Source organism: Eriocheir sinensis, unplaced genomic scaffold (assembly GCF_024679095.1).
Source record: "Eriocheir sinensis breed Jianghai 21 unplaced genomic scaffold, ASM2467909v1 Scaffold602, whole genome shotgun sequence".
Lineage (NCBI taxonomy): Eukaryota > Metazoa > Arthropoda > Malacostraca > Decapoda > Varunidae > Eriocheir > Eriocheir sinensis.
In genome coordinates, this window is record NW_026111946.1 from 192,487 (window position 1) to 220,094 (window position 27,608).

General features: G+C 41.1%; 3 protein-coding genes and 1 long non-coding RNA gene across 62 annotated transcripts; 1 reads left to right on the forward strand and 3 right to left on the reverse strand.

Annotated features, from left to right (window-relative positions):
• Positions 1-2,675: 2,675 nt before the first annotated feature.
• On the reverse strand, positions 2,676-7,267 carry LOC126993340 (gastrula zinc finger protein XlCGF8.2DB-like). Of its 50 annotated transcripts, none has more exons than XM_050852381.1 (4): positions 7,187-7,267; positions 7,042-7,073; positions 6,748-6,845; positions 2,676-6,649 (listed from the first exon to the last, which is right to left on the reverse strand). In XM_050852381.1, exon 4 carries the CDS (start codon positions 4,665-4,667, stop codon positions 3,729-3,731), a length of 939 nt encoding a protein of 312 aa, XP_050708338.1. In that variant the 5' UTR covers positions 4,668-6,649; positions 6,748-6,845; positions 7,042-7,073; positions 7,187-7,267; the 3' UTR covers positions 2,676-3,728. The 50 variants fall into 50 exon arrangements, with proteins under 50 accessions (XP_050708338.1, XP_050708322.1, XP_050708349.1 ...); XM_050852365.1 differs by having other exon boundaries at positions 6,748-6,943; XM_050852392.1 differs by lacking the exon at positions 6,748-6,845 and adding an exon at positions 6,851-6,943 and having other exon boundaries at positions 2,676-6,452; positions 6,551-6,649; positions 7,042-7,261.
• Positions 7,268-10,321: 3,054 nt separating this feature from the next.
• LOC126993335 (zinc finger protein 239-like) lies at positions 10,322-15,436 on the reverse strand. Of its 9 annotated transcripts, none has more exons than XM_050852285.1 (4): positions 14,731-15,154; positions 14,479-14,618; positions 14,367-14,422; positions 10,322-14,258 (listed from the first exon to the last, which is right to left on the reverse strand). In XM_050852285.1, exon 4 carries the CDS (start codon positions 14,134-14,136, stop codon positions 11,776-11,778), a length of 2,361 nt encoding a protein of 786 aa, XP_050708242.1. In that variant the 5' UTR covers positions 14,137-14,258; positions 14,367-14,422; positions 14,479-14,618; positions 14,731-15,154; the 3' UTR covers positions 10,322-11,775. The 9 variants fall into 9 exon arrangements, with proteins under 9 accessions (XP_050708242.1, XP_050708240.1, XP_050708237.1 ...); XM_050852283.1 differs by having other exon boundaries at positions 14,339-14,422; XM_050852280.1 differs by having other exon boundaries at positions 14,311-14,422.
• Positions 15,437-20,798: 5,362 nt separating this feature from the next.
• On the forward strand, positions 20,799-27,498 carry LOC126993346 (zinc finger protein 286A-like). Of its 2 annotated transcripts, none has more exons than XM_050852408.1 (3): positions 20,799-20,959; positions 23,423-23,621; positions 25,011-27,498. In XM_050852408.1, the coding sequence occupies exons 2-3, from the start codon at positions 23,445-23,447 to the stop codon at positions 26,742-26,744; spliced, it is 1,911 nt and encodes a 636-aa protein (XP_050708365.1). In that variant the 5' UTR covers positions 20,799-20,959; positions 23,423-23,444; the 3' UTR covers positions 26,745-27,498. The 2 variants fall into 2 exon arrangements, with proteins under 2 accessions (XP_050708365.1, XP_050708366.1); XM_050852409.1 differs by having other exon boundaries at positions 20,807-20,998.
• LOC126993347 (uncharacterized) lies at positions 20,894-23,415 on the reverse strand. Its single transcript, XR_007747639.1, has 3 exons — positions 22,492-23,415; positions 21,402-22,108; positions 20,894-21,030 (listed from the first exon to the last, which is right to left on the reverse strand). It is a non-coding gene; the product is annotated as an uncharacterized LOC126993347 (long non-coding RNA).
• Positions 27,499-27,608: the final 110 nt, after the last annotated feature.

A 27,608-nucleotide genomic window follows, 5' to 3' on the forward strand; every position in this document is an offset into this window, starting at 1 on the left:
TCCCTAGCTGCTTAGTGTCACTGCATGCGATGGAGTTTCTTAAAACGTCTTTTTCTCTACAAAATATTGATTAATGGGTAATGGCAGCGTTGAAATTCCTTGTTTAAAATGATGACGATGATGTTTTCATACCAGAAAGTTCTTACTTATTCTACGATGATGCTTTAAAATGTTCTGTGGTGCAGCAGTAACACATTTACGGTTTTGGATGAGGCGAGTGGTGGCCAGAGTCGCGGGCACCGGGGTACGCCGCACCGGGAAGAGATACACGGCCGTCTACAGCCGGTACGCAGGGCACGCTTTTGAAGACCGTACCGACAAGAGTCTAATCTTACTTTCACTCCAACGTTATCGTTGATGAGGCTTCAGGCCCCGCGCCGCTGCTGCCAAAACTCTAGAATCACACCCAATGAGGAAGGCAGGGAAAGCTTCCATTCCAAGCAGTTCTCAAGCTTTCTTCTTCACTCCTTGGCCTCCGAGTAGCTTGGTTGTCTCCATGGTTGTGGGTTTGAGGTTCTGTCTAGTCTTGTTCTTAATGGTTCTCGCGTGTGGCAATACAGCAGCTTTTGGTAAGTTTTTCACACATCTTTTGGTGTTATATACACGTTAAATACTTGTTGTTGATGCTCTCTGCACTTTTCAATTGTTTTCTTTATGCCCTTCATTATACTGTACCCAGTACAACCAGTATGTATATAGTTGGAGTAGGTAGGAAAACACCTACCGAACGGGCGCAAGCCACTCCCGGTGAGGTATCTATGGGAAGTGAGGAGGGTGCTGAAGGCCTCCAAACATCCTTCCCATTACCTCACTAACCGTTTCCCTTTTGTCTCATCAACACTGGAGAGTAGTTCAGCATGGTCTCTAAAGACAGATCCCCTCTATCCACACCACACTACATTCACACAACATACACACCTTTTCCCAAAATTCAAAATTCAAAATGGCGTACAATATATATGCCTCAGAGACCCTGCCTGGTGGGGCAACCATAAATTCCCCCAGGGAGGACTCCCCTTCTGGCTGCTGACCTGAGAGGTGTCCTGATAACTCCTCGAACCTCTTTCTTATCAATTTCTGCAACATTCGCAGTCTTTGTTCTAAGTTTCATTCTGTGGAACACCATCTCTCCTCTAAACCTCACCTTCTCTTCCTCACCGAAACACAGGTTTCTGAGGCTACCGACAGCAATCTCTACTCTGTTCCCTCCTACTATCTCTATCCTAAATTTCAATCCAAAGCTGGATGTTGCACCTACTTGCGCAACGACATCACTTGCTCTCGTGCCAACGACCTTGACTCTTCAGAATTTTCCACCATCTGGCTAAGACTTTACTGTCATTCTATTACTAAATACATCTGTGCTGTTTATCTCTCATCTAACTCTACTAACTATGTAAAATTCTTTGACTACTTGAACTCTAAAGTGGAGCACATCTTGACCCATGCTCCCTTCGCTGAAATCTCCATCCTAGGAGATTTCAATGTTCACCACCTGCTCTTACTGATCAGCCTGGTGAACAAGCCTACGACTTTGCTTTCCTCAATCTACAACTTTGCTCTCCTCAATAACCTAGAGCAGTTGGTTCAGCACCCTACACGTATTCCCGACTGTCTTGGAGACTGGCCCAACATACTAGACCTCTTCCTTACCTCTAACCCTTCTGCTTACTTTGTCAAACATTTTTGTTTTGTTTTACAGAAAAGGAGACAGTTCAAGGGCATGGAAAAAAAAGAGAAAAAAGCCTGCTACTTACTGCTCCCGAAGAGTACATAGGAGTGGCCAAAAAGAGAGGTCCATTTCGGGAGGAGAGGTGTCCTGATACCTGATAAACTGTTCTCTCTGTTGGGCTCCTCTGATCACAACCTTATTTCTGTATCCTGTCCTATCGCTCCTGTACACCCTCTGGACCCACCAAAGAGGCGATGCTTCTGGCTTCTGGCTGGCGGAATGATTACTGCTTCCAGGAGAGAGACCCTTCTGTGTGTGCCCAGCACATCCCTGGTTCACTCCTCCCACATTTCCTTTCTTTCTTCTCCCTCTCCGTCCCCGTATTTTTCTCCTTCCTTCTCATTTCTTTCTTCTTTTCCTTTCACCTCCCTCCCAGTTTTTCTCTTAATCTTTTTCCCTCCCACTCACACCCTAGCTTTCTCTCCCCCTCTTTCCTCACCTTTACCTGACCCTCCCTACCTCTCTCTTTTAATCTCTTTCCCTCCCACTCACACCCTAGCTTTCTCTCCCCCTCTTTCCTCACCTTTACCTGATCCTCCCTACCTCTCTCTTTTAATCTCTTTCCCTCCCACTCACACCCTTTCTCTCCCCCTCTTTCCTCACCTGTACAGGACCCCCCCTACCTCTCTCTTTTAATCTCTTTCCCTCCCACTCACACCCTAGCTTTCTCTCCCCCTCTTTCCTCACCTTTACCTGAGCCTCCCTACCTCTCTCTTTTAATCTCTTTCCCTCCCACTCACACCCTAGCTTTCTCTCCCCCTCTTTCCTCACCTTTACCTGACCCTCCCTACCTCTCTCTTTTAATCTCTTTCCCTCCCACTCACACCCTTTCTCTCCCCCTCTTTCCTCACCTTTACCTGACCCTCCCTACCTCTCTCTTTTAATCTCTTTCCCTCCCACTCACACCCTAGCTTTCTCTCCCCCTCTTTCCTCACCTTTACCTGACCCTCCCTACCTCTCTCTTCTTTTCCCGTCCCATTTCCTCCACTCATTTCCATTGTTTCCTCCTTTCTCACACCCTCTTATCTTTAGTCTTATCTCTCACTCTTCCTCTCTTTCTCCTTCCCCATTAGATTACACACACACACACACACACACACACACACACACACACACACACAGAAGGGGAAATGGAAAGGGTGTGGGGAGGGAGGGGTGGAATTGAGAGTCAGGTCGTGTCCTGACTGAACCTGCTATGACTCTCCCTCAGGACCTGACCTGACTCTCCCCACTGTCCCTCCCTCCCCACACCCTTGTTTTCATCCTTTCTATCTCTCCCTGTTTCCTCCATTGCTTTTCCTTGTTCTCCCTTCCTACATCCTCTATCGGTATTTTTTTCATGACTCACTCCGTCCCTCTCCTCCCTTTCCCCTTCTGGATTTACCTAATTGTGATATAAAAGAAGTGAGCTACGCTCATACTGTCCTTTCTCTGAGTGTTCTTCCGCCCCGCCAAACTAATTACTGCGCGAAGTTCGTATTTATGAAGCAAATGTCGAAAGTCGAAACAAGAATTATAGTATCATTTATTGGGACCGCGTCGTAACAACGAAACGTCATAGGAAGTGTTTATAAGTGTGGGAAAGATTTGTAAGAGTGTGGGGAGGGTTTATAAAACCTTAAAATATATATAAATATTTTTTAAAAATATGAGGTTGCTACTTCGCGGATTTTCGCTTATCGCGGGCGTTCTGGAACCTAACCCCCGCGATAGACGAGGGATTACTGTATACCATTCTGATAACTCAGTCGGTTATGCGCTGCGCTACCACACCATGGGATGATGTGGCGGGTTGGGGCCCGCTCAGGCCTTTTTCTTTCCACTGACTAGGAGTGCATGGTTGCTGTTCTGCCTTAAACTAGGGGAGTGGGGTGTGTGGGGTGTGATGTCCTGGCAGTAACAGAGGTTGACTAAAGAGCCTTGCAGTTGCTCTAATCGGGAGGGTACATGCTGGCGATTGCAAGTCCTGCTTGTGATCAGGCCGTGGTGAAATACCTCACAGGTGTGTCTTGACGTGGCGGGCAATAGAACTCTTGGTGGTGAAACACTTGCCACAAACATCACACTCAAACTTCCTTTCACCAGTGTGGATGAGCATGTGGGTGTTGAGGTCACCTTTACGAAGAAATCTTTTCCCACACTCTTCACACTCAAAGTTTCTAACACCAGTGTGGGTGAGGATGTGTCTATTGAGGCTCTGTTTATTAGCTAACTTTTTCCCACACTGCCCACACTCTAACTCTTTGGCACCGGTGTGGGTGAGAATGTGTCTATTGAGGTCACCTTTACGAAGAAACTTTTTCCCACACTGTCCACACTCAAAGCTTTTAGTACCAGAGTGAGTAGGGATGTGCATGATGAGCCCATTTTTATGAAAAAACTTTTCCCCACAAAGATCACACTCAAAGTCTTTAGTACCAGTGTGGAGGACCATGTGTGACTTGAGGTTACCTTTACGAAGAAACTTTTTCCCACACTGATCACACTCAAAGCTTTTAGTACCAGTGTGGACGACCATGTGTTGTTTGAGGTTACCTTTAGAGTTAACCTTTTTCCCACACAGTTCACACTCAAAGTTTTTAACACCAGTGTGGATGAGCATGTGTTGTTTGAGGGAACTTTTAGCAGTAACCTTTTTCCCACAGTGTTCACACTCAAAGTTTTTAACACCAGTGTGGATGGCCATGTGTTTATTGAGGATATATTTAAAAAGAAACTTTTTTTCACACAGTTCACACTCAAAGTTTTTAACACCAGTGTGGATGGTCATGTGTTTATTGAGGTTACCTTTACAAGTAATCGTTTTCCCACACAGTTCACACTCAAAGTTCCTAACAGCAGTGTGTGTATTGGGGTGTTCAGTGTTGCCACCCTCAGCAGTGACCTGCCGCTGGTCCGGGCTGTCTGTGTCGCTGCCTGGCCCCACATCCTCCATTGTGGCACCACTCCTGGCAGACAACCCTGGAGGTGGGGGGGGGGGGGCAGCGTGGGCCACTCCTGCAGGAGCCCCCAAGGCAAGGTGAGCTGTAGTGCTGAGGGCAGCGGCGAGGAGTCCCGGCGGTGCTGCTGACCTTGGCCTCAGCACCTGCAAGAGTGGTGGCCGTCAGCACACAGTGAGGTAAATACTGACAGAATACTCTTGGAAAAAAGTAAGACATTTCTGCAGTAGAAAACAACGTAGTCAGGAGGTCAATTTTATCAGGTCAATTTTGTAAGGAGAGGTCAATTTTATCAGATCAGTTTTGTAAGGAGAAGTCAATTTTATCAGGTCAATTTTGTAAGGAGAGGTCAATTTTGTAAGATCAGTTTTGTCAGGAGGTCAATTTTGTAAGGAGAGGTCAATTTTGTCAGGAGGTCAATTTTGTAAGGAGGTCAATTTTGTAAGGAGGTCAATTTTGTCAGGAGGTCAATTTTGTAAGGAGAGGTCAATTTTGTAAGGAGAGGTCAATTTTGTAAGGAGAGGTCAATTTTGAAAGATTAATTTTATCAGGAGGTCAATTTTGTAAGATGTCAATTTTGAGGTCGGTTTCATGAGAGGTCAATTTCGGGAGTAAGAAAAGACTACCAAGGTTATCCGCAAATTCCTTTTATTTTCCTTCATTTCATTTTATCTTTCACCCTTGTATACCCAGCTCTCACACCACAAGTCAATAAATAAATAATAAATAATAACATACAGAATAACATACATAACTGAAGTCAATATTCGTAACACAAAACTATATCAATGAATAACAATGACACACACACACACACTAATAACACGACACATACACGATATACCCAAGTACTCCAATACCACTCAATACCTACCATATGCTTTTCCTTTCTTCAGTTTCTTCAATATTACTAATTAAACACAGCCTTCTCTCTCTTCCCTTCTCTCTTCTACCCCAATCCCTTCCCTCGATCTCCTCTCCCCAATCCCTTCCCTCGATCTCCTCTCCCAATCCCTTCCCTTTCCTCTCCTACCCCAATCCCTTCCCTTAATTTCCTCTCCTTCCCCAATCCCTTCTTCTCGTTTCCTCTCCTTCCCCAATCCCTTCCCTTAATTTCCTCTCCTTCCCCAATCCCTTCCCTTAATTTCCTCTCCTTCCCCAATCCCTTCCTCTCATTTCCTTTCCTTCCCCAATCCATTTCCTCTCCTTCCCCAATCCCTTCCCTTAATTTCCTCTCCTTCCCCAATCCCTTCCTCCTCTCCTTCCCCAATCCCTTCCTCGTGTTTCCTCTCCTTCCCCAATCCCCTCCTCTCGTTTCCTTTCCTTCCCCAATCCATTTCCTCTCCTTCCCCAATCCCTTCCCTCTCCTTCCCCAATCCCTTCCTCCCCTTCCCCATCACTTACAATCACTAACACAATATTCCTTCTCCAGTCCCTTCAACATCACTTACTAATACTAACACAACCTTCCTTCCTTTTCCTTCCCTCTTCTTCCTTCCTCAATCCCTTTAACATTATATTCCTTATCTTTCCTTCCCTCTCCTTCCTTCCCCAGTCCCTACATCACTAATACTAACACAATATTCCCTACAATATATAACTTCCATAGCTGCTTGATACTAAGATATTTATACAACATTAAGTACAAAATTAAGTATGTGTTTATGCCCCAGTGCGCAACCTAACCTAACCGAACCTTATTTTAGCGTATGCAAAATTGTTGAGTATTATTTTTCATCTTTTTCGAGTTCCTATTAATTTGAATGCCCCCAGTACGCAACCTAACCTAACCTATCCGAACATTCTTTTAGCCTATTCGAAACTGAGTATTTTTTCCCTTTTCCGAGTTTCCATCAATCCGAATGCCCCAGTGCGCAACCTAACCTAACCTATCCGAACATTCTTTTAGCCTATTCGAAACTGAGTATTTTTTCCCTTTTCCGAGTTTCCATCAATCCGAATGCTCCCAGTGCGCAACCTAACCTAACCTGTCCGAACATTCTTTTAGCCTATTTGAAACTGAGTATTTTTTCCCTTTTCCGAGTTTCTATCAATCTGAATGCCCCAGTGCACAACCTAACCTAACCTATCCGAACATTCTTTTAGCCTATTCGAAACTGAGTATTTTTTCCCTTTTCCGAGTTTCCATCAATCCGAATGCCCCAGTGCACAACCTAACCTAACCTATCCGAACATTCTTTTAGCCTATTCGAAACTGAGTATTTTTTCCCTTTTCCGAGTTTCTATCAATCCAAATGCCCCAGTGCACAACCTAACCTAACCTATCCGAACATTCTTTTAGCCTATTCGAAACTGAGTATTTTTTCCCTTTTCCGAGTTTCCATCAATCCAAATGTCCCAGCGCACAACCTAACCTAACCTAACTCATAACCTAACCGAACCTTCTAGCCTATTCAGAATTGTTGAGTATTATTTGTTGTCTCTTTTGAGTTTCTATCAATCTGAATGCCCCAGCGCACAACCTAACCTAACCTAACTCATAACCTAACTGAACCTTCTAGCCTATTCGAAATTGAGTATTTTTTCCCCTTTTAAGTTCATACTAATCCAAATGCAGCTGTGAATTGTAGCAGCCTACATTGTAGGCTGCCTAATTGTAGACATCACCAAGCTACAGGAATGGAGCAAAAAGGCTCCATTCCTGTAGCTTGGTGATGTCTTCTTGTAGGAAATCCGTCAAGGGGTTAAAGGAAAACAGTTTACATAATAACAGACAGTGAAAAAACAGGAACATGATGGCAGTGAAACCTAACCTAACCTTTTCCTGTAACAATAATAATTACGCAGAATTCTCTCTTACATACATACGTACTTTTAAATCTTGTTATGAGTACTGAATGAGGAATTGTGTACAAATTAACAATGAAACCTAATCTAACATGACCTGACCTAGCTTGGCCTAACGTTTTACACACATATCAGTAATTTTAGATGACTTTCTCTTACATATATATTTATTTTGTGCTGGTATGAGTATTAGTTGAATTAGGAAATACTTGAAAGCCTAAGAACGCAAACTTTAGATACAACCAAATGAGGCCCTTTAACCCAGTAGCAGCGACGGGCCAAATTTGTGGCTTTACAGTGTACCAGCGACGGGCCAAATTTGTGGCTTTACAGTGTAGCAGTGACGGGCCAAATTTGTGGCTTTACCATGTAGCAGCGACGGGCCAAATTTGTGGCTTTACAGTGTAGCAGTGACGGGCCAAATTTCTGGCTTAACCGTGTAGCAGCGACAGGCCAAATTTGTGGCTTTACAGTGTAGCAGCGACGGGCCAAATTTGTGGCTTTACCGTGTAGCAGCGACGGGACAAATTTGTGGCTTTACCGTGTAGCAGCGATGGGACAAATTTTTGCCATGATATAAACCTCCCAAAATTGATGATGCATAAACCGATCACAAATGCGTTGATATACATTATGAAATGGTTTGCGTGAGTGATGATTTTTTCCTCATTTTACTTGCTTAGAGGAAAGGGCCTTTAAGAAACATGGTCCTCGCAGCTACTGGGTTAATATAATTTTGTGTAGATGCTTATTTTAATTTATATCTGTGACTGACTTTTAAGTATCATTCTACTAAGTATCATTGAATATATACAACATACGGTATTTATATATTTTACGTATTAGTGAGCAGGCATACATGACTGTTTTTCACTAACACGACTTTGTTCTTTAAAATCTCACAGTTTTTGACATGTATTGAGACGCCCCTCCTTCCAAAGTTGACCTCTCTTTTGGCCATTTAGCTACTCATTTATTTTATAGGGGCAGTGATTAGCAGTTTTTTTTTCATTATTATTATTATTTTTGCCCTTGAGCGATTTCCTTCACTATAAAAATAATAGAAGTGTGGCTTGAAGTAAAAGTTGGAAAGTTTGGTTTAGTCGGCGCGACATCTGTGGTCATATGCCGGAGAGAGACAGAAGGGGAAGGAATTATAGGAGAAGGGAAGGTTTTGTTTAGTCGGCGCAACATCTGTGGTCATATGCCGGAGAGAGACAGAAGGGGAAGGAATTATAGGAGAAGGGAAGGTTTTGTTTAGTCGGCGCAACATCTGTGGTCATATGCCGGAGAGAGACAGAAGGGGAAGGAATTATAGGAGAAGGGAAAGTTTGGTTTGGTCGGCGCAACATCTGTGGTCATATGCCGGAGAGAGACAGAAGGGGAAGGAATTATAGGAGAAGGAAACAGATCCCAGGGTTTTTTTTTTCATTATTATCTTTAAATTTTGCCCTTGAGTGACTTCCTTCACTATAAAAATAATAAAAATGTGGTTTGAAGTAACTGAGACCTGTTTGCGATAATATATAATTTGTGGTTGAATATATGGGTTGGTATTATAAGATACTTTTGCTTCTCACATCAACTACTTCTGAAGGTCAAAGAGGGGGTCAGTCGGGTTCTAATGAGTGTTTCTTCAGGTTCACGGTACAGAGGAAGGGTCACACTACCACCAGGGTCATAAAACTACCCCTGGAAATGCCCGCAACTCCTAGGAAAGCCTTGTCAAATAGGTGTTTCTTTAGGTTCATGGTACAGAGGAAGGGTCAAACTACCACCAGGGTCATAAAACTAGCCCTGGAAATGCCCACAACTCCTACGAAAGCCTTGTCAAATTGGTGTTTCTTTAGGTTCATGGTACAAAGGAAGGGTCAAACTACCACCAGGGTCATAAAACTAGCCTTGGAAATGCCCACAACTCCTACGAAAGCCTTGTCAAATATGTTTCTTCAAGTTCATGGTACAGAGGAAGGATTAAACTACCACCAGGGTCAAAAAACTACCCCTGGAAATGCCCACAACTCCTACGAAAGCCTTGTCAAATATGTTTCTTCAGGTTCATGGTACAGAGAAAAGGTCAAACTACCACCAGGGTAAAATAGAATACCCCTGGAAATGCCCACAACTCCTACGAAAGCCTTGTCAAATATGTTTCTTCAGGTTCATGGTACAGAGGAAGGGTTAAACTACCACCAGGGTCAAAAAACTACCCCTGGAAATGCTCACAACTCTTACGAAAGCCTTGTCAAATATGTTTCTTCAAGGTCATGGTACAGAGGAAGGGTTAAACTACCACCAGGGTCAAAAAACTACCCCTGGAAATGCCCACAACTCCTATGAAAGGCTTGTCAAATAGGTGTTCTTGGGCAGCGAAATGTCTCCCTAACCTAACCTGCATACTTTGTGGTCAAACATCTTGTATAGCTAACAATACATGGGATACTACATGCATATCTTAACCATGTACATAATGAAATTCTTGAGTGTTTTTCTCCTTTGAGTTAATACTAATTTGAATGGTGTCTGAATGAGTGAACTTTCCCTCCGAGCGATATCGTAAGTATACCATAAATACTGTCGCTAACCTAATCTCTCCCTCTCTCTCTCTCTCACCATGTTTTTTTCTCTGGTTTGTTTCCCCCTTATCTTTCTTTTTCACATTTTTCTTCCTTCCTTTCGTCTTTTCCTTCGTTATTTCTTCTCGTTTTCCCTTTGCAATCACATTTTTCTTTCCCCTTTCGTCTTTTCCTTCGTTATTTCCTCTTGTTTTCCCTTTGCAATCCCATTTTTCTTTCCCCTTTCGTCTTTTCCTCCGTTATTTCCTCTTGTTTTCCCTTTGCAATCACATTTTTCTTTCCCCTTTTCGTCTTTTCCTTCGTTATTTCCTCTTGTTTTCCCTTTGCAATCACATTTTTCTTTCCCCTTTTCGTCTTTTCCTTCGTTATTTCCTCTTGTTTTCCCTTTGCAATCACATTTTTCTTTCCCCTTTCGTCTTTTCCTCTGTTATTTCCTCTTGTTTTCCCTTTGCAATCCCATTTTTCTTTCCCCTTTCGTCTTTTCCTTCGTTATTTCCTCTTGTTTTCCCTTTGCAATCACATTTTTCTTTCCCCTTTCGTCTTTTCCTTCGTTATTTCCTCTCGTTTTCCCTTTGCAATCACATTTTTCTTTCCCCTTTCGTCTTTTCCTCTGTTATTTCCTCTCGTTTTCCCTTTGCAATCACATTTTTCTTTCCCCTTTCGTCTTTTCCTCTGTTATTTCCTCTCGTTTTCCCTTTGCAATCCCATTTTTCTTTCCCCTTTCGTCTTTTCCTCCGTTATTTCCTCTCATTTTCCCTTTGCAATCACATTTTTCTTCCCCCCTTTCGTCTTTTCCTCCGCTATTTCCTCTTGTTTTCCCTTTGCAATTACATTTTTCTTTCCCCTTTCGTCTTTTCCTCCGTTATTTCCTCTCGTTTTCCCTTTGCAATCCCATTTTTCTTTCCCCTTTCGTCTTTTCCTCTGCTATTTCCTCTCGTTTTCCCTTTGCAATCACATTTTTCTTCCCCCCTTTTGTCTTTTCCTAAGCAATTTCCTCTCGTTTTCCCTTTGCAATCACAATCTTCCTCGTCTACATATTCCATACCTAACTTAACCTTGTGGCATTATACTTTAAATATGGAATAAACACTCGTAAATTTTTATCCCCCTCTTATGTGTATTCCTTAACAAATCTTTCATCTCACGGAACACTATAACCGGGATACGAGTGCACAGGTCTACCAGTCTATGCCTATTCCTGAACAAATCTTTCATCTCACGGAACACTATAACCGGGATACGAGTGCACAGGTCTACCAGTCTATGCCTATTCCTGAACAAATCTTTCATCTCACGAAACACTAACCGGGATACGAGTGCACAGGTCTACCAGTCTATGCCTATTCCTGAACAAATCTCTCATCTCACGGAACACTATAACCGGGATACGAGTGCACAGGTCTACCAGTCTATGCCTATTCCTGAACAAATCTTTCATCTCACGAAACACTAACCGGGATACGAGTGCACAGGTCTACCAGTCTATGCCTATTCCTGAACAAATCTTTCATCTCACAGAACACTAACCGGGATACGAGTGCACAGGTCTACCAGTCTATGCCTATTCCTGAACAAATCTTTCATCTCACGAAACACTAACCGGGATACGAGTGCACAGGTCTCCCAGTCTACGCCTATTCCTGAACAAATCTCTCATCTCACGGAACACAAACCGGGATACCAGTGCACAAGGCCTCCCATCCTAACCTAACCTAACCTCTCACACAATCCGGTGGACTCTCATATGACTAATGATATTGCTCTTGGTGGCGAATCGCTTGCCACAGTGGTCGCATTTAAACCTCTTCTCCCCAGTGTGGGTCACCATGTGGATATCCAGGTCGCCTTTCCGCGTAAACCCCTTTCCACATTCTTGACAGACGTAATGTTTCCCGGCGTGGATTAGCGAGTGGCTCCTCAAAGTGTTTTTCTTAATGAACTTTTTCCCGCAGTGCTCGCATTCGAAGTTCGCAATGCCTATGTGGGTTAGCATGTGGGTATCGACGCTGCTTTTCTTGGTGTACTTCCTCCCGCAGATATTACACTGGTGGTTTCGTATGTTGTAGTGTGTTAGTGTGTGTGTGTTGAGGTTACTCCGCTGGGTGAATCTCTTTCCGCACTCCCCGCACTCGTGGTTCCTGTTCCCTGTGTGTATGTGAAGGTGATTCTCAAGATGGTTTTTCTGTACGAACTTTTTCCCGCACTCCTTGCACTCGAAATTCCGAGCACCGGCGTGGATTAACAGGTGTCGATGTAGGCTGCTGTTAACTGTGAATCCTTTCCCGCACACCTCGCACTTAAAATTCTTAACGGAACTGTGTGAGTACGAGTGTTTCTTTAAGTCGCCGCGGTTGTTTGACGTCTTTCCGCATATCTCGCACTTAAATATCTTGTCACTGTTTATACCACGTTTTTTCGCGTTGCCGAACTTGGACGTACGCGGACCTATATTCTTCTTCCCCTTGTGTTTTTCCGGGCGTTTCGAACTGTCGTGAGTGTACGAGTGTTTGGCGAAGTTACACTTGGTCCTGTACACTTTGCCGCATAGCTCACACAAATAGAAGGTCCCGTTTGCATTTGCGTTTGTTTCTGTTTCTGCCTGGTTCTGTTTATCACCTTTCTCACTTGCGTTTGTTTCCTGCACTTCAACGCACTCCTGCTTGATGTCTGCCACGTTTGTTTCTGGGCTGCTCTGGTGTTTGGCGCTTTCCACCTCCTCGTCGATGTTTGTTTCCGCGTTTGTTTCCATCTCGTGAGGATGTTCTGCGCTTTCCTCTTTGATAAATACTGCGACGTTTGGTTGTACGTGTGTTTTTGTTTCGCTCTGCTCCTCTTCGCTGTCCTCCTCCTCATCACTGCTGTTTGTTTTTGCGTATGACTCCGTGTTTGTTTCCCGGTGACCCTCCTCCTCATCTCTACCTTCACCCTCAATGGCGTTTTCTTCTCCGTTTGTTTCCATTTGGCTCCATACTTCACCTCCGTTTGTCAGTACGTTTGTGTCTGTGTTTGCTTCCCTGTTTGTTTCCCAGTGGCACTCCTCCTCTTCATCTCCATCTTCGTTTGTTTCCATTGCACTCCAATCTTCACTGCTGTTTGTTATGACGTTTGGATCTATCTTGATTTCGATGTTTGTTTCCCATTGATACTGTTCTTCTTTAATGGTCTCCTCCTCGCTGATGTTTGATTCGACGTTTGTCTCCATCTGGCTGTAATGTTCGTCGCTGTTTGTTTCTGCGTTTGGTTCTGTGTCCATTCCAGGCTCAGTCTCCCTATCGTCCCTTTCCTCCTCCTCTCTTCTGTTTGGATATGCGTTTGTTTCTGGATGACTCTGGTGTTTGTTGGTGTTTGTTCCTGCGTTTGTGTCTGCATATGTTTCTGTGTCCATTCCAGGCTCAGTCTCCCTATCGACCCTTGCTTCCTCCTCACTGGTGTTTGATATTGCGTTTGTTTCTGGATGACTCTGGTGTTTGTTGGTGTTTGTTCCTGCGTTTGTGTCTGCGTATGTTTCTGTGTTGATTCCAGGCTCAGTTCCCTTATCGACCCTTGCTTCCTCCTCACTGGTGTTTGATATTGCGTTTGTTTCTGGATGACTCTGGTGTTTGTTGGTGTTTGTTCCTGCGTTTGTGTCTGCGTATGTTTCTGTGTTGATTCCAGACTCAGTTCCCTTATCGACCCTTGCTTCCTCTGCACTTCCGTTTGAATTTCCGCTTGTTTCCATTTGGCTGCTCCGTTCATCCCTGTTTGTTGCTGTGTTTGTTTCTGCGACGATTTCAGGCTCATTCACCTTATCGTCCCTTGTTTCCTCCTCACTGGTGTTTGATATTGTGTTTCTCTCCATCTGGCTCCTCCGTTTGTCCCCGTTTGTTCCTACGTCTGGTTCTCCGTTTGTTCCAGTCTCAGTCTCGTCATTGTCCCTCCCTCCCTCCTCTCTTCCGTTTGCTTCTGCGCTTGTTTCTGGGATGCTCCGCTTTTCATTGCTGTTTTCATCCTCACAGCTGTTTGGTTTTGTGTTTGTTTCTGTCCTGTTTTCCTGTTTGTCGCTGTCTTCGTCTTCAGGGGTGTTTGGTTTTGCTTCCTCCATTGCTGCGTTTGGGTGTTTGAGAATGGCCTTGTTAGTATGTGATAGGACTAGGCTCCCTATTATGTCAGTTTTAAGTGTTTTGTTATCTATCTTATTTTAACAACCTAACCTATCCTAATAACCTAACTTATCCTAGCCTATCCTAATAACCCTATCCTAGCCTATCCTAACAACCTAACTTATCCTAGCCTATCCTAACAACCTAACTTATCCTAGCCTATCCTAACAACCTAACTTATCCTAGCCTATCCTAACAACCTAACTTATCCTAGCCTATCCTAACAACCTAACTTATCCTAGCCTATCCTAACAACCTAACTTATCCTATCCTATCCTAACAACCTAACTTATCCTAGCCTATCCTAACAACCTAACTTATCCTAGCCTATCCTAACAACCTAACTTATCCTAGCCTATCCTAACAACCTAACTTATCCTAGCCTATCCTAACAACCTAACTTATCCTAGCCTATCCTAACAACCTAATTTATCCTAGCCTATCTTAACAACCTAACTTATCCTATCCTATCCTAACAACCTAACTTATCCTAGCCTATCCTAACAACTTAACTTATCCTAGCCTATCCTAACAACCTAACTTATCCTAGCCTATCCTGACAACCAACTTACTTATCCTAGCAACCTAACTTACCCTAACTTATTCTTACTTATTTATCCTAACAACATAACTTAGCCTAACATTCTAACTTAACAACCTAAATTATTTTGACAACCTAATTTACCCTAACTTATTCTGACAACCTAACTTATCCTAACAACCTAACTTATCCTAACAATCTAACTTACTTATCCTAACAACCTAACTTACCTATAACTACCTAACTTACCCTAACTTTTCTGACAACATAGCTTACTTATCCTGACAACCAAACTTATCCTAACAAACTAACCTAACTTATCTTAACAAACTAACTTATCTTAACCTAACTTATCGAAACCAAACTTATCCTAACAACCTAACTTATCTTAACCTAACTTATCGAAACCAAACTTATCCTAACAACCTAACTTATCTTAACAATCTAACTTAACCTAACTTATCGAAACCAAACTTATCCTAACAACCTAACTTATCTTAACAATCTAACTTATCTTAACCTAACTTATCGAAACCAAACTTATCCTAACAACCAAACTTATCTTAACAAACTAACTTATCTTAACCTAACTTATCGAAACCACACTTATCCGTACAACCTAACTTATCTTTACAACCTAGCATGACTAAAGCAATTTCATATCCCTTCAAAGCATTACTAACCTTACTTTACTTCCTCTGCCACGCCCTTGGGCCGAGGTCTCGGCCTCTGGAGCTGGAAGAGGGGGAATGTGTACACCTGCCCCCTTGTGTCCCTGCTGTAGTATTCGCAAGTTCGCTAAATGTGGATTTGCACACTAGCGAATTTCCCTAAGTCGCACTGAGGCAGCTGCAAGGGAATTTTCGCCGTGTCTTTCCAAACATTTACAGTCAAACATTTGCAGGAATTTGCTGTCATTTAACCCGGTAGCTGCGGGGATCATGTTTCTTAATGGTCCCCCCAAGCGAGAAAAATGAGAAGAAAATCATCACTCACGCAAACCATTTCATAATATATATCAAAGCATTTGTGATCAGTTTATGCATCATCTATTTTGGGGGTTTATATCATGGCACAAATTTGGCCCATCGCTGGTACACGGTAAAGCCACAAATTTGGCCCGTCGCTGCTACCGGGTTAAGGGAACTTTCTATCATTATTCAGTCTTAAATTTCCTATATATTTCTCATTCCTAACTCTACGCCACATCAAAGACAACAAATATAAGCCTCTCCACACACATCACACTTAGTACGGATGCAAGACATTCTACAGAAGAACACAAAATATAAGTTAACGAAAATTGAATTGAAAAAAAAAATTGTTTCTCGTATTTAATCTTAATTTTCACACGCTGTTTCACATCCTTAATTTGTCATACATAAGACAAAGGTAATACAAGTCTCCCTCTACATGTGACACTAAATAAGAATGTTAGACAATGCATAGAAGAGGAGAAAATGGGAAAAAATATGGAGGTATAAATGACGGGAAAAAATATCCAGCCTTATTTAAACACGATTTTTGCCTATTATTCCTCATCCTAAGTCTACCACACTCAAGACAAAGGTAATATAAGTCTCCCTCTACATATGACACTAAATAAGAATGTTAGACAAAGCATAGAAGAAGAGAAAATGGGAAAAAATATGGAGGTATAAATGACGGGGAAAAATATCCAGCCTTATTTAAACCCAATTTTTGCCTATTATTCCTCATCCTTAGTCTACCATACTCAAGACAGAGGTAATATAAGTCTCTCTCTACATGTGATACTAAATAAGAATGGTAGACAACGCATAGAAGAGGAGAAAATAGGAAAAATATGAAGGTGGAAATGGACGGGAAGAAATATCCAGCCTTATTTAAACCCAATTTTCGCCTATTATTCCTCATTATTAGTCTACCACACTTAAGACAAAGGTAATACAAGTCTCCCTCTACATGTGACACTAAATAAGAATGTTAGACAATGCATAGAAGAAGAGAAAATAGGAAAAATATGAAGGTGTAAATGGAGGGAAAAAATATCCAGCCTTATTTAAACCCAATTTTCGCCTATTATCCCTCATTATTAGTCTACCACACTTAAGACAAAGGTAATATAAGTCCCCCTCTACATATGACACTAAATAAGAATGTTAGACAACGCATAGAAGAAGAGAAAATGGGAAAAATATGAAGGTGGAAATGGACGGGAAGAAATATCCAGCCTTATTTAAACCCAATTTTCGCCTATTATCCCTCATTTTTTGTCTACCACACAGAAGACAAAGGTAATATAAGTCTCCCTCTACATGTGACACTAAATAAGAATGTTAGACAACGCATAGAAGAGGAGAAAATGGGAAAAATATGAAGGTGGAAATGGACGGGAAAAAATACCCACCCTTATTTAAACCCAATTTTCGCCTATTATCCCTCATTATTAGTCTACCACACTCAAGACAAAGGTAATACAAGTCTCCCTCTACATATGACACTAAATAGGAATGTTAGACAACGCATAGAAGAAGAGAAAATGGGAAAAATATGAAGGTGGAAATGGACGGGAAGAAATATCCAGCCTTATTTAAACCCAATTTTCGCCTATTATTCCTCATTATTAGTCTACCACACTTAAGACAAAGGTAATATAAGTCTCCCTCTACATGTGACACTAAATAAGAATGGTAGACAATGCATAGAAGAAGAGAAAATTGGAAAAATATGGAGGTATAAATGATGGCAAAAAATATCCAGCCTTATTTAAACCCAATTTTTGCCTATTATTCCTCATCCTTAGTCTACCACACTCAAGACAAAGGTAATATAAGTCTCCCTCTACATGTGACACTAAATAAGAATGTTAGACAACGCATAGAAGAGGAGAAAATAGGAAAAATATGAAGGTGTAAATGGAGGGAAAAAATATCCAGCCTTATTTAAACCCAATTTTCGCCTATTATCCCTCATCCTTAGTCTACCACACTTAAGACAAAGGTAATATAAGTCTCCCTCTACATGTGACACTAAATAAGAATGTTAGACAACGCATAGAAGAAGAGAAAATGGGAAAAATATGAAGGTGGAAATGGACATGAAGAAATATCCAGCCTTATTTAAACCCAATTTTCGCCTATTATCCCTCATTATTAGTCTACCACACTTAAGACAAAGATAATACAAGTCTCCCTCTACATGTGACACTAAATAAGAATGTTAGACAAGGCATAGAAGAAGAGAGAATGGGAAAAATATGAAGGTGGAAATGGACGGGAAGAAATATCCAGCCTTATTTAAACCCAATTTTTGCCTGTTATCCCTCATTTTTAGTCTACCACACTTAAGACAAAGGTAATACAAGTCTCCCTCTACATATGACACTAAATAAGAATGGTAGACAACGCATAGAAGAAGAGAAAATGGGAAAAATATTATAAGTTTCAGAGTGAGAGAAAGGAACAAAGGGGGAGGGGAGACGCCATTTCTCAAGTCCCCCCTCTCTCTCCTCCCCTCCCTCCCGCTCTATAAGGTCACAGGAAGGTTTAATGGCAATAGAAGGTCAGGTCAGTGGTCAAACGTCTCACCTGAGGGTCATAGAGGTCAAAATGCTGGATGTGGACCGAGTTCTTGACCTCTGTGTGTTCTGTCAGTGCTCGCCTTCCTCCTCCTCTTCTTGTGACCTTATTTATTCCTATGGGCTTATTTAGTGGTTTAAATGTATGTTTTTTGTTTTTTTTTAAGTATATTGGGTTTATGTGAAGGCGTGGTCTGTTTATATGTAGGTAAAGTCTATTTTTGGAAAGATATGGGACACTCATTTATTTTTGAATGGTTGATTATATGTCATTCACAGGGCAATTAATGAAGAAAAGTAGATTATTATGTTAACTAACCTCTTTATTTCGTGTCTGGTGATGGTGTTTTAATCGTAAGAGGAAAATATATTGAAATAGTAAAGAAAAAAAATGAAATAGTTCCCCCTTAAAAATTGCTTCTTCTGGGAAAATTATAAGAAATACTCAATTATTGTATTAACTAAACTCTTTATTTCGTGTTTAGGTTGATATGTATTAAGACTATTTATGGTTTTCTCATTAAAAGAAACAAATAAGAAAATAATGAAAAAAATGAAATGGTTCCCCCTTAAAAAACGCTTCTTGGAAAATTATAAGAAATACTCAATTATTGTATTAACTAAACTCTTTACTTCGTGTGAGGCTTCATATATATTAAGACTATTTATGGTTTTCTCATGATAAGAAACAAATAAGAAAATAATGAAAAAATGAAATGGTTCCCCCTTAAAAAAATGCTTCCTCTGGGAAAATTATAAGAAATACTCGATTATTGTATTAACTAAACTCTTTATTTCGTGTTTAGGTCGATATATATTAAGACTATTTATGGTTTTCTCATGATAAGAAGCAAATAATGAAAAAAATGAAATGGTTTCCCCTTAAAAATTGCTTCTTCTGGGAAAATTATAAGAAATACTCGATTATTGTATTAACTAAACTCTTAATTTCGTGTTTAGGTTGATATATATTAAGACTATTTATGGTTTTCTCATGATAAGAAGCAAATAAGAAAATAATGAAAAAATGAAATGGTTCCCCCTTAAAAAATGCTTCTGGGAAAATTATAAGAAATACTCAATTATTGTATTAACTAAACTCTTAATTTCGTGTTTAGGTCGATATGTATTAAGACTATTTATGGTTTTCTCATGATAAGGAGCAAATAATGTAAAAAATGAAATAGTCCCCCCTAAAAAAATGCTACTTCTGCGAAAATTATAAGAAATACTCAATTATTGTATTAACTAAACTCTTTATTTCCTGTTTAGGTCGATATAAATTAAGACTATTTATGGTTTTCTCATGATAAGAAGCAAATAATGTAAAAAATGAAATAGTTCCCCCTAAAAAAATGCTTCTGGGAAAATTATAAGAAATACTCAATTATTGTATTAACTAAGCTCTTTATTTCGTGTGAGGGTCCATATATATTAAGACTGATGGTGGTGCTTTAATGGTAAGAGGAAAATAGTTAAATAATAATGAAAAAAATATAATGGTTCCCCCTAAAAAAATGCTTCTTCTGGGAAAATTATAAGAAATACTCGATTATTGTATTAACTAAACTCTTTATTTCGTGTGAGGGTTCATATATATTAAGACTATTTATGGTTTTCTCATGATAAGAAACAAATAAGAAAATAATGAAAAAATGAAATGGTTCCCCCTTAAAAAATGCTTCTTCTGGGAAAATTATAAGAAATACTCGATTATTGTATTAACTAAACTCTTTATTTCGTGTTTAGGTCGATATATATTAAGACTATTTATGGTTTTCTCATAATTATAAGAAAATAATGAAAAATATGAAATGATGTCCCCTTAAAATTTGTTAAAACTGGGAAAATTATAAAGTAATACTCGACTGAGCTCTTTATTTCATGTGTGGGTCTATATATATAAAGATTGATAGTGTTTTCAGGACTATATCAATGGTTCTCCCTAAAAAAATCCTACTTCTGGGAAAATTATAAAGAAATACTCGATTATTATATTAACTAAGTTCTTTATTTCATGTGTGGGCCAATATATATAAAGATTGATAGTGTTTTCAGGACTATATATCAATGGTTCTCCCTAAAAAATGCTACTTCTGGGAAAATTATAAAGAAATACTCGATTATTATATAAACTAAGTTCTTTATTTCATGTGTGGGTCTATATATTTAAAGACTGATAGTGTTTTCAGGACTATATCAATGGTTCTCCCTAAAAAAATGCTACTTCTGGGAAAATTATAAGAAATACTTGATTATTATATTAACTAAGTTCTTTATTTCATGTGTGGGCCTATATATATAAGACTGATAGTGTTTTGAGGACTATATCAATGGTTCTCCTTAAAAAAATGCTACTTCTGGGAAAATTATAAGAAATACTCGATTATTATATTAACTAAGTTCTTTATTTCATGTGTGGGCCTGTATATATAAAGATTGATAGTGTTTTCAGGACTATATAGTAAAAAAATAACTGAATAGTGTCCCGTATAATTGTCTGACGTGGCCTTTGTTTATGTTTATTGTTTACACACGGGCCCTGAGTGGCCGTGGCCATGGCCCAGCCTGCCCCTGAAGACCCTGACCTAGAGGGACACACTCTTGGCCCAAGGCTGAAGAAATAACAGAAATAAGGAAACAGTTTGGCGTAGAGAAGCATAAGGTGTATTTTTTTATTTCCCGCGTGAAGAGAAAGTTATTTGTGAGTGATGAACTGTCCTTTTAAATACTCACCTGGTTTACTCACCAAACAGAACTTAGGAAAGAGTTTGCCGTAGAGAAGCATAAGGTATATTTTTTTATTTCCCGCGTGAAGAGAAAGCTATTAGTGAGTGATGAACTGTCCTCCTTTTAAATACTCACCTGGTTTACTCACCTAACAGAACTAAGGAAACAGTTTGCCGTAGAGAAGCATAAGGTATATTTTTTTATTTCCCGCGTGAAGAGAAAGTTATTTGTGAGTGATGAACTGTCCTTTTAAATACTCACCTAACAGAACTAAGGAAACAGTTTGCCGTAGAGAAGCATAAGGTATATTTATTTATTTCCCGCGTGAAGAGAAAGTTATTAGTGAGCAATGAACTGTTCTCCTTTTAAATACTCACATTACAGAACTTAGGAAACAGTTTGACGTAGAGAAGCATAAGGTATATTTTTTTATTTCCCGCGTGAAGAGAAAGCTATTAGTGAGTGATGAACTGTCCTTTTAAATACTCACATTACAGAACTAAGGAAACAGTTTGACGTAGAGAAGCATAAGGTATATTTATTTATTTCCCGCGTGAAGAGAAAGTTATTAGTGAGTTATGAAGTGTCCTTTTAAATACTCACCTGGTTTACTCACCTAAAAGAACTTAGGAAACAGTTTGGCGTAGAGAAGCATAAGGTATATTTTTTTTATTTCCCGCGTGAAGAGAAAGCTATTTGTGAGCGATGAACTGTTCTCCTTTTAAATACTCACCTAAAAGAACTTATGAAACAGTTTGGCGTAGAGAAGCATAAGGTATATTTATTTATTTCCCGCGTGAAGAGAAAGCTATTTGTGAGTGATGAACTGTTCTCCTTTTAAATACTCACCTGGTTTACTCACCAAACAGAACTAAGGAAACAGTTTGCCGTAGAGAAGCATAAGGTATTTATTTATTTCCCGCGTGAAGAGAGTTATTAGTGAGTGATGAACTGTCCTTTTAAATACTCACATTACAGAACTAAGGAAACAGTTTGACGTAGAGAAGCATAAGGTATATTTATTTATTTCCCGCGTGAAGAGAAAGTTATTTGTGAGTGATGAACTGTCCTTTTAAATACTCACCTGGTTTACTCACCAAACAGAACTTAGGAAAGAGTTTGGCGTAGAGAAGCACAAGGTATATGTATTTATTTCCCGCGTGAAGAGAAAATTTATTTGTGAGTTATGAAGTGTCCTTTTAAATACTCACCTGGTTTACTCACCTAACAGAACTAAGGAAACTGTTTGACGTAGAGAAGCATAAGGTATATTTTTTTTATTTCCCACGTGAAGAGAAAGCTATTAGTGAGTGATGAACTGTCCTCCTTTTAAATACTCAACTAAAAGAACTTAGGAAACAGTTTGACGTAGAGAAGCATAAGGTATATTTTTTTATTTCCCGCGTGAAGAGAAAGTTATTTGTGAGTTATGAACTGTCCTTTTAAATACTCACCTGGTTTACTCACCTAACAGAACTTAGGAAACAGTTTGACATAGAGAAGCATAAGGTATATTTTATTATTTCCCGCGTGAAGAGAAAGCTATTTGTGAGCGATGAACTGTCCTCCTTTTAAATACCTTCTATAACTATTACTATTTCTTTTATAATCACACTCACAGTTGTCATTTATTCTCACTAATTCGTCCGTGTCACGTGCAATAATGAAACTGGCATATGGATTTTGAACTGAATGCCAAGGTATTTTTGTGCTGTGGGAAAATGGCAGAACTGGAGGACATCCTATGAAAATATTGAAGAAAAGATCAAAGTTGGATAAAAGGAAGAACTCTTTTTGTAACAGAATAGTACATAATTGGAATGCGCTACCCCTGTATGTGATAGACTCTGAATCAGGGTAATTTATGAAGAAAAGTAGATTATCATGTTATATAAGCTCTGTGTGTCTGGTGTTGGTGTTTTAATGATGAGAGGAAAATAATGAAATAATAATGAAAAAAAATGAAATGGTGCCCCCTTAAAATTTCTACTTCAGGGAAAATTATAAGGAATACTTGATTATTGTATTAACTAAGGTCTTTATTTTGAGTGTGAGCTTATATATATATTGGTTTCTTCCTCTTCTTCTCTTCTCTCTCTTCTCTTCCTCCTCTTCCTCCTTACTAACCTTCTCTTTCTCTTCCTCTCTTCCTTTCCTTCCTTCCCTTTCCTCCCTTCCTTCCTTCTTTCTCCTCATATTCCTCCTCTCTCTCCTCCCCTCTGTGTGTGTGTGTGTGTGTGTGTGTTGGTTAATTTTTACTCCGACTCCACACCCCTGCTATATATATTGGTCTCATTACATAAGTCATTCATTTATTAACATTTTCCGATCATCAACTCCATTCCTTCCGTTACATAGCTTAGTATTGCAAGAGGTATAATTTTTCTCACTCTTTCAGTTGTGTCGGCGGAGAGGGCGAGATGACTGGGGGTGGTGGTGGCGATGATGCTGGTGGTGGTGGTGGTGATGACGCTGGTGGTGGTGGTGGTGGTGGAGGGTACCAAGAACCACCTGCCAGAACCAAGAATCATCATCAGCAGCAGCAGGAGCAGAAGCAGGAGGAAGAAGGAAGCAGATCAGAGGATGACACCCGGAATGTAATTTTAAGAACTCTCTCTCTCTCTCTCTCTCTCTCTCTCTCTCATGAATTTTTTATCAGAATTTCTTTTTTTTTTTTAAGGAAAGAGAGAGAGAGAGAGAGAGAGAGAGAGAGAGAGAGAGAAAAGTTAGAAAAGAATCATTTATCTCTCTCTCTCTCTCTCTCTCTCTCTCTCTCTCTCTCTCTCTCTCTCTCTCTCTCTCTGTGTCTCTCGTATGCTGTTAAAACGTCAATCTTCATCATCTTTATTGATTTCTGGGATTTTCTTCATATTTTTTAGGCTAAGTTACTATTTAGTGAAGTTACGTTAATCTCAATAATAATAATAATAATAATAATAATAATAATAATAATAATAATAAATAAGTGTCTCCAAACTTAGCCAAGCATTAATAAAACCATCTCATTTAGCATTACAGAACATTAGGTTTTTTAAATATATGACCACCTGACCTAACCTGACCTAATCCATAATATATTTAATGATTTTTTTTATTAATACTAACTAACCTAACATATCCTAACCTAACTGTCTCATTTAGCATTATAGAACATTAGGCTTTTTAAATATATGACCACTTAACCTAACCTAACCTAACCTAACCTAACCTGACCTAATCCATAATATAGTTCAGGATTTTTATATTAATACTAACTAACCTAACATATCCTAACCTAACCATCTCATTTAGAATTACAGAACATTAGGCTTTTTAAATATATGACCACCTGACCTGACCTGACCTAATCCATAATATAGTTAATGATATTTTTTTATTAATACTAACTAACCTAACATATCCTAACCTAACTATAAAACATTAGACTTAAAACTCCAAAAAATTATGACCAGCTAACCTAACCTAACCTAACCTGACCTAACCTATCGTGAACTAAACCATTTCATTTAGAATTACAAAATATTAGGCTATTTAAATTCATGACCCCCTAACCTAACCTAACCTATCGTGAACTAAACCATTTCATTTAGAATTACAAAACATTAGGCTATTTAAATTCATGACCCCCTAACCTAACCTAACCTAACCTAACCTTACCTAACCTAACCTAGCATGACCACTTGACCTAACCTAACCTAACCTAACCTAACCTAACCTAACCTAACCTAACCTAACCTTCCCTAACCTAACCTAACCTAACCTAACCTAACCTAACCTAACCTAACCTAACCTAACCTAACCTTACCTAACCTAACCTAACCTTGCATGACCACCTAACCTAACCTAACCTAACCTAACCTAACCTAGCATGACCTAACCTAACCTAACCTTACCTAACCTAACCTAACCTTACCTAACCTAACCTAACCTAGCATAACCACTTGACCTAACCTAACCTAACCCTTACCCTCCCCTCCACACTCCAGGCACCTTCAAGCAACGACCTCAAGCCAGGGGTGCCGTGCCTGACCTGCGGGTGTGTGGGCGCCACCATCAGCATATACACAAGAATCGGGAACGCTGAGGCACTGCTGACCCTCCTCGCCTTGGCACTGCGGCAGCCTGTGGGGTCAGTGATGCTCCCCAGCTATGTCGTGTGTTCCGAGTGCCACGAGAACTTCAAACTGATCTTTCGGCTCATGTCCAAACTCACGCGACTCGCACGGAAGACTGTCCTGGGGTATAACAAGACACTGAGGAGCCTGGGGAAGAAGCCGGATGTGGATGTTGATGAGGAGGATAACGAGGAGTGTCTGTTAGTGCTGGATGGCGTGGATGTCGACGGGAAGGAAGGCGGGATAGTCGGACGTGCTCTAGCCATGGGGTCGAGTGCCGTGAAGAGCGTGCCGGTGACGAAAGCGGAGAAGGAGCGGAGGTTTGAGTGTCCGGTGTGCGGTAAGAAGTTCCGCGCTTACAGCCATCGCGTCGAACACATGTTGGTGCATACCGGCGAACGTGCGTTTCACTGCACTGATTGTGGGTTTCAGACGACAACCAAATCCAACCTGACACGCCACAGACAGCGCCACAAGGAGGAATTCCGATGCCAGCTCTGCGGCAAGACCCTCGGTAATAAGTTCAGCCTTAAGGAACACCTCCGGACGCACGGGAAAGACCGCCCCCATGAGTGTAAACATTGCCGGAAAACGTTTTTGCGGCGGCGCGAGCTACGGGTGCACGAGCGTGGACACGGCGACACGGGAAGCCTGGACGCGCAAAACCATGAATGTCCTGAATGCCATAAGAGGTTCGTGCTGCGTTCGAGACTGCAAAGGCACTCGCTAATCCATAAATCCGAGCGGGAGTTTATCTGCGAGACGTGCGACAAGAGATTCGTGCGTAAGGATGACCTGAAGTGCCACGAGCGTACACATTCAGGGGTCAAACCGTACACATGCGATGAGTGTGGCCGCGCATTCCGCTTCATGTCGAACTGTCGTAGCCACATGAAAGTCCACTTACGCTCGTCCCTAACCTGTCTGACCTGCAACATGTCCTTCCCGACGCAGGGCAAGTACGCGACCCACCTCAAGTCTCGGAAACATCGCAAGAAACGCAGTGAGGAAAATGAGGAGGAGGAGGAAGAGGAGGAGGAGGTGATGGTTAGCGGCATGGACGAAGTTAGCTGTGGTGCGTGTGGACTTGCGTTTGGTACCCTAGAGCAGCTCTCCTCGCATACCCTATCGACGCATATCTCCCAGACTATCCTCCCCGCACCCCCTGACACCAGTATAATCATCTCCGGGGGGCCTGGGGGAGGGATAGAGGCAGGGGAGGATGTTGAGGTTATGTCACTTGATGGGGTGAGCGTGGTGGTCGCTGTCGGAGGTGGGGAGAGTGCACCCCTTCCGTTAACCCTCCCGCACCCCTCCCCGCCTTCCTCGGCCCTTCTCGTTGGGGGTGACGGCCCTCCACCTCCCTCCCCGACCTTCCCCTTCGGTCTGGACTCGAAAGGGGAGGAAGCGGAAGGCGTTGAGGGTGCGATTTTGAATTCCTTTACCGGTGGAGAGGGAGAAACCGAAGTGGAGGGGGAGAAAGCTCAACACCGGACCATCATCACCGCCTCCTCCACCTCCTCCACCACCGCCTCAACTCCGCGGCAGAAGGTGACGGTTTTTAAGCTGTCCGAGTGGGAGACGACGGAATATTATGAAAAATAGTAATAGTAGTAATTCATTGAGGTCTGATTGTGTGCTCGACTTAATTGTGATACCCAGATGGTGTGTGTGTGTGTGTGTGTGTGTGTGTGTGTGTGTGTGTTATGTTGTATTTCTTCCTCTTCCTCCTCTTCTTCTTCATCTTCTTCCCTTCCTCCTTCCTTCCTCTCCTTCTTTTCTTCCTTTCCTTCCTCCCTTCCTTCTTTCTCCTCCTATTCCTCCGAGTCTTCCTCCTCTTCTTCATCTCCTTCCCTTCCTCTCCTTCTCTTCTTCTCTTCTCTTCCTCCTCCTCTTCCTCCTCCTAACTAACCTACTCTTTCTTCCTTCCTTCCTTCCTTCCTCTCCTTCTCTTCTTCTCTCTCCTCTTCTTCCTCCTCCTCCTCCTCCTAACTAACCTACTCTTTCTCTTCCTTCCTTCCTTCCTTCCTTCCTTCCTCTCTTCCTTCCTTCCTTCCTTCCTCTCCTCCTCTTCTCTCTCTCCTCTTCCTCCTCCTCCTCCTCTTTCTCTTCCTTCCCTTTCCTTCCTTCCTTCCTTCCTTCTTTCTCCTCCTCCTCATATTCCTCCTCTTTCTCCTCCCCTCTGTGTGTGTGTGTGTGTGTGTGTGTGTGTGTTTACTCTCCACACAGATTCACAATAAATTTTTCCGGCACAAACTCTCCCCATTGTATTTTTGTAAAGGTCAAGTTTGGGGTTGTTGACGGACCTTATAGAGCTTACTATTTTTATACATGCTCATAAATAAAGCAATAATGTTCTAGTTAATTATATGCTTCCCTTAACTCCCTATACAAAGACATTAAGGGTTATTTTATTAAACATTTGGGGGTCCTAGGACACGTATTTGACAAGGCTTTCGTAGGATTTGT

Bases quoted from the DNA above. Each gene is read 5' to 3' on its own strand.
- LOC126993340 (XM_050852388.1), bottom strand. From the start codon at position 4,667: ATGGAGGATGTGGGGCCAGGCAGCGACACAGACAGCCCGGACCAGCGG.
- LOC126993335 (XM_050852289.1), bottom strand. From the start codon at position 14,136: ATGGAGGAAGCAAAACCAAACACCCCTGAAGACGAAGACAGCGACAAA.
- LOC126993346 (XM_050852408.1), top strand. From the start codon at position 23,445: ATGACTGGGGGTGGTGGTGGCGATGATGCTGGTGGTGGTGGTGGTGAT. The intron at 23,622-25,010 runs GTAATTTTAAGA...TCCACACTCCAG, and splicing joins CAGAGGATGACACCCGGAAT to GCACCTTCAAGCAACGACCT.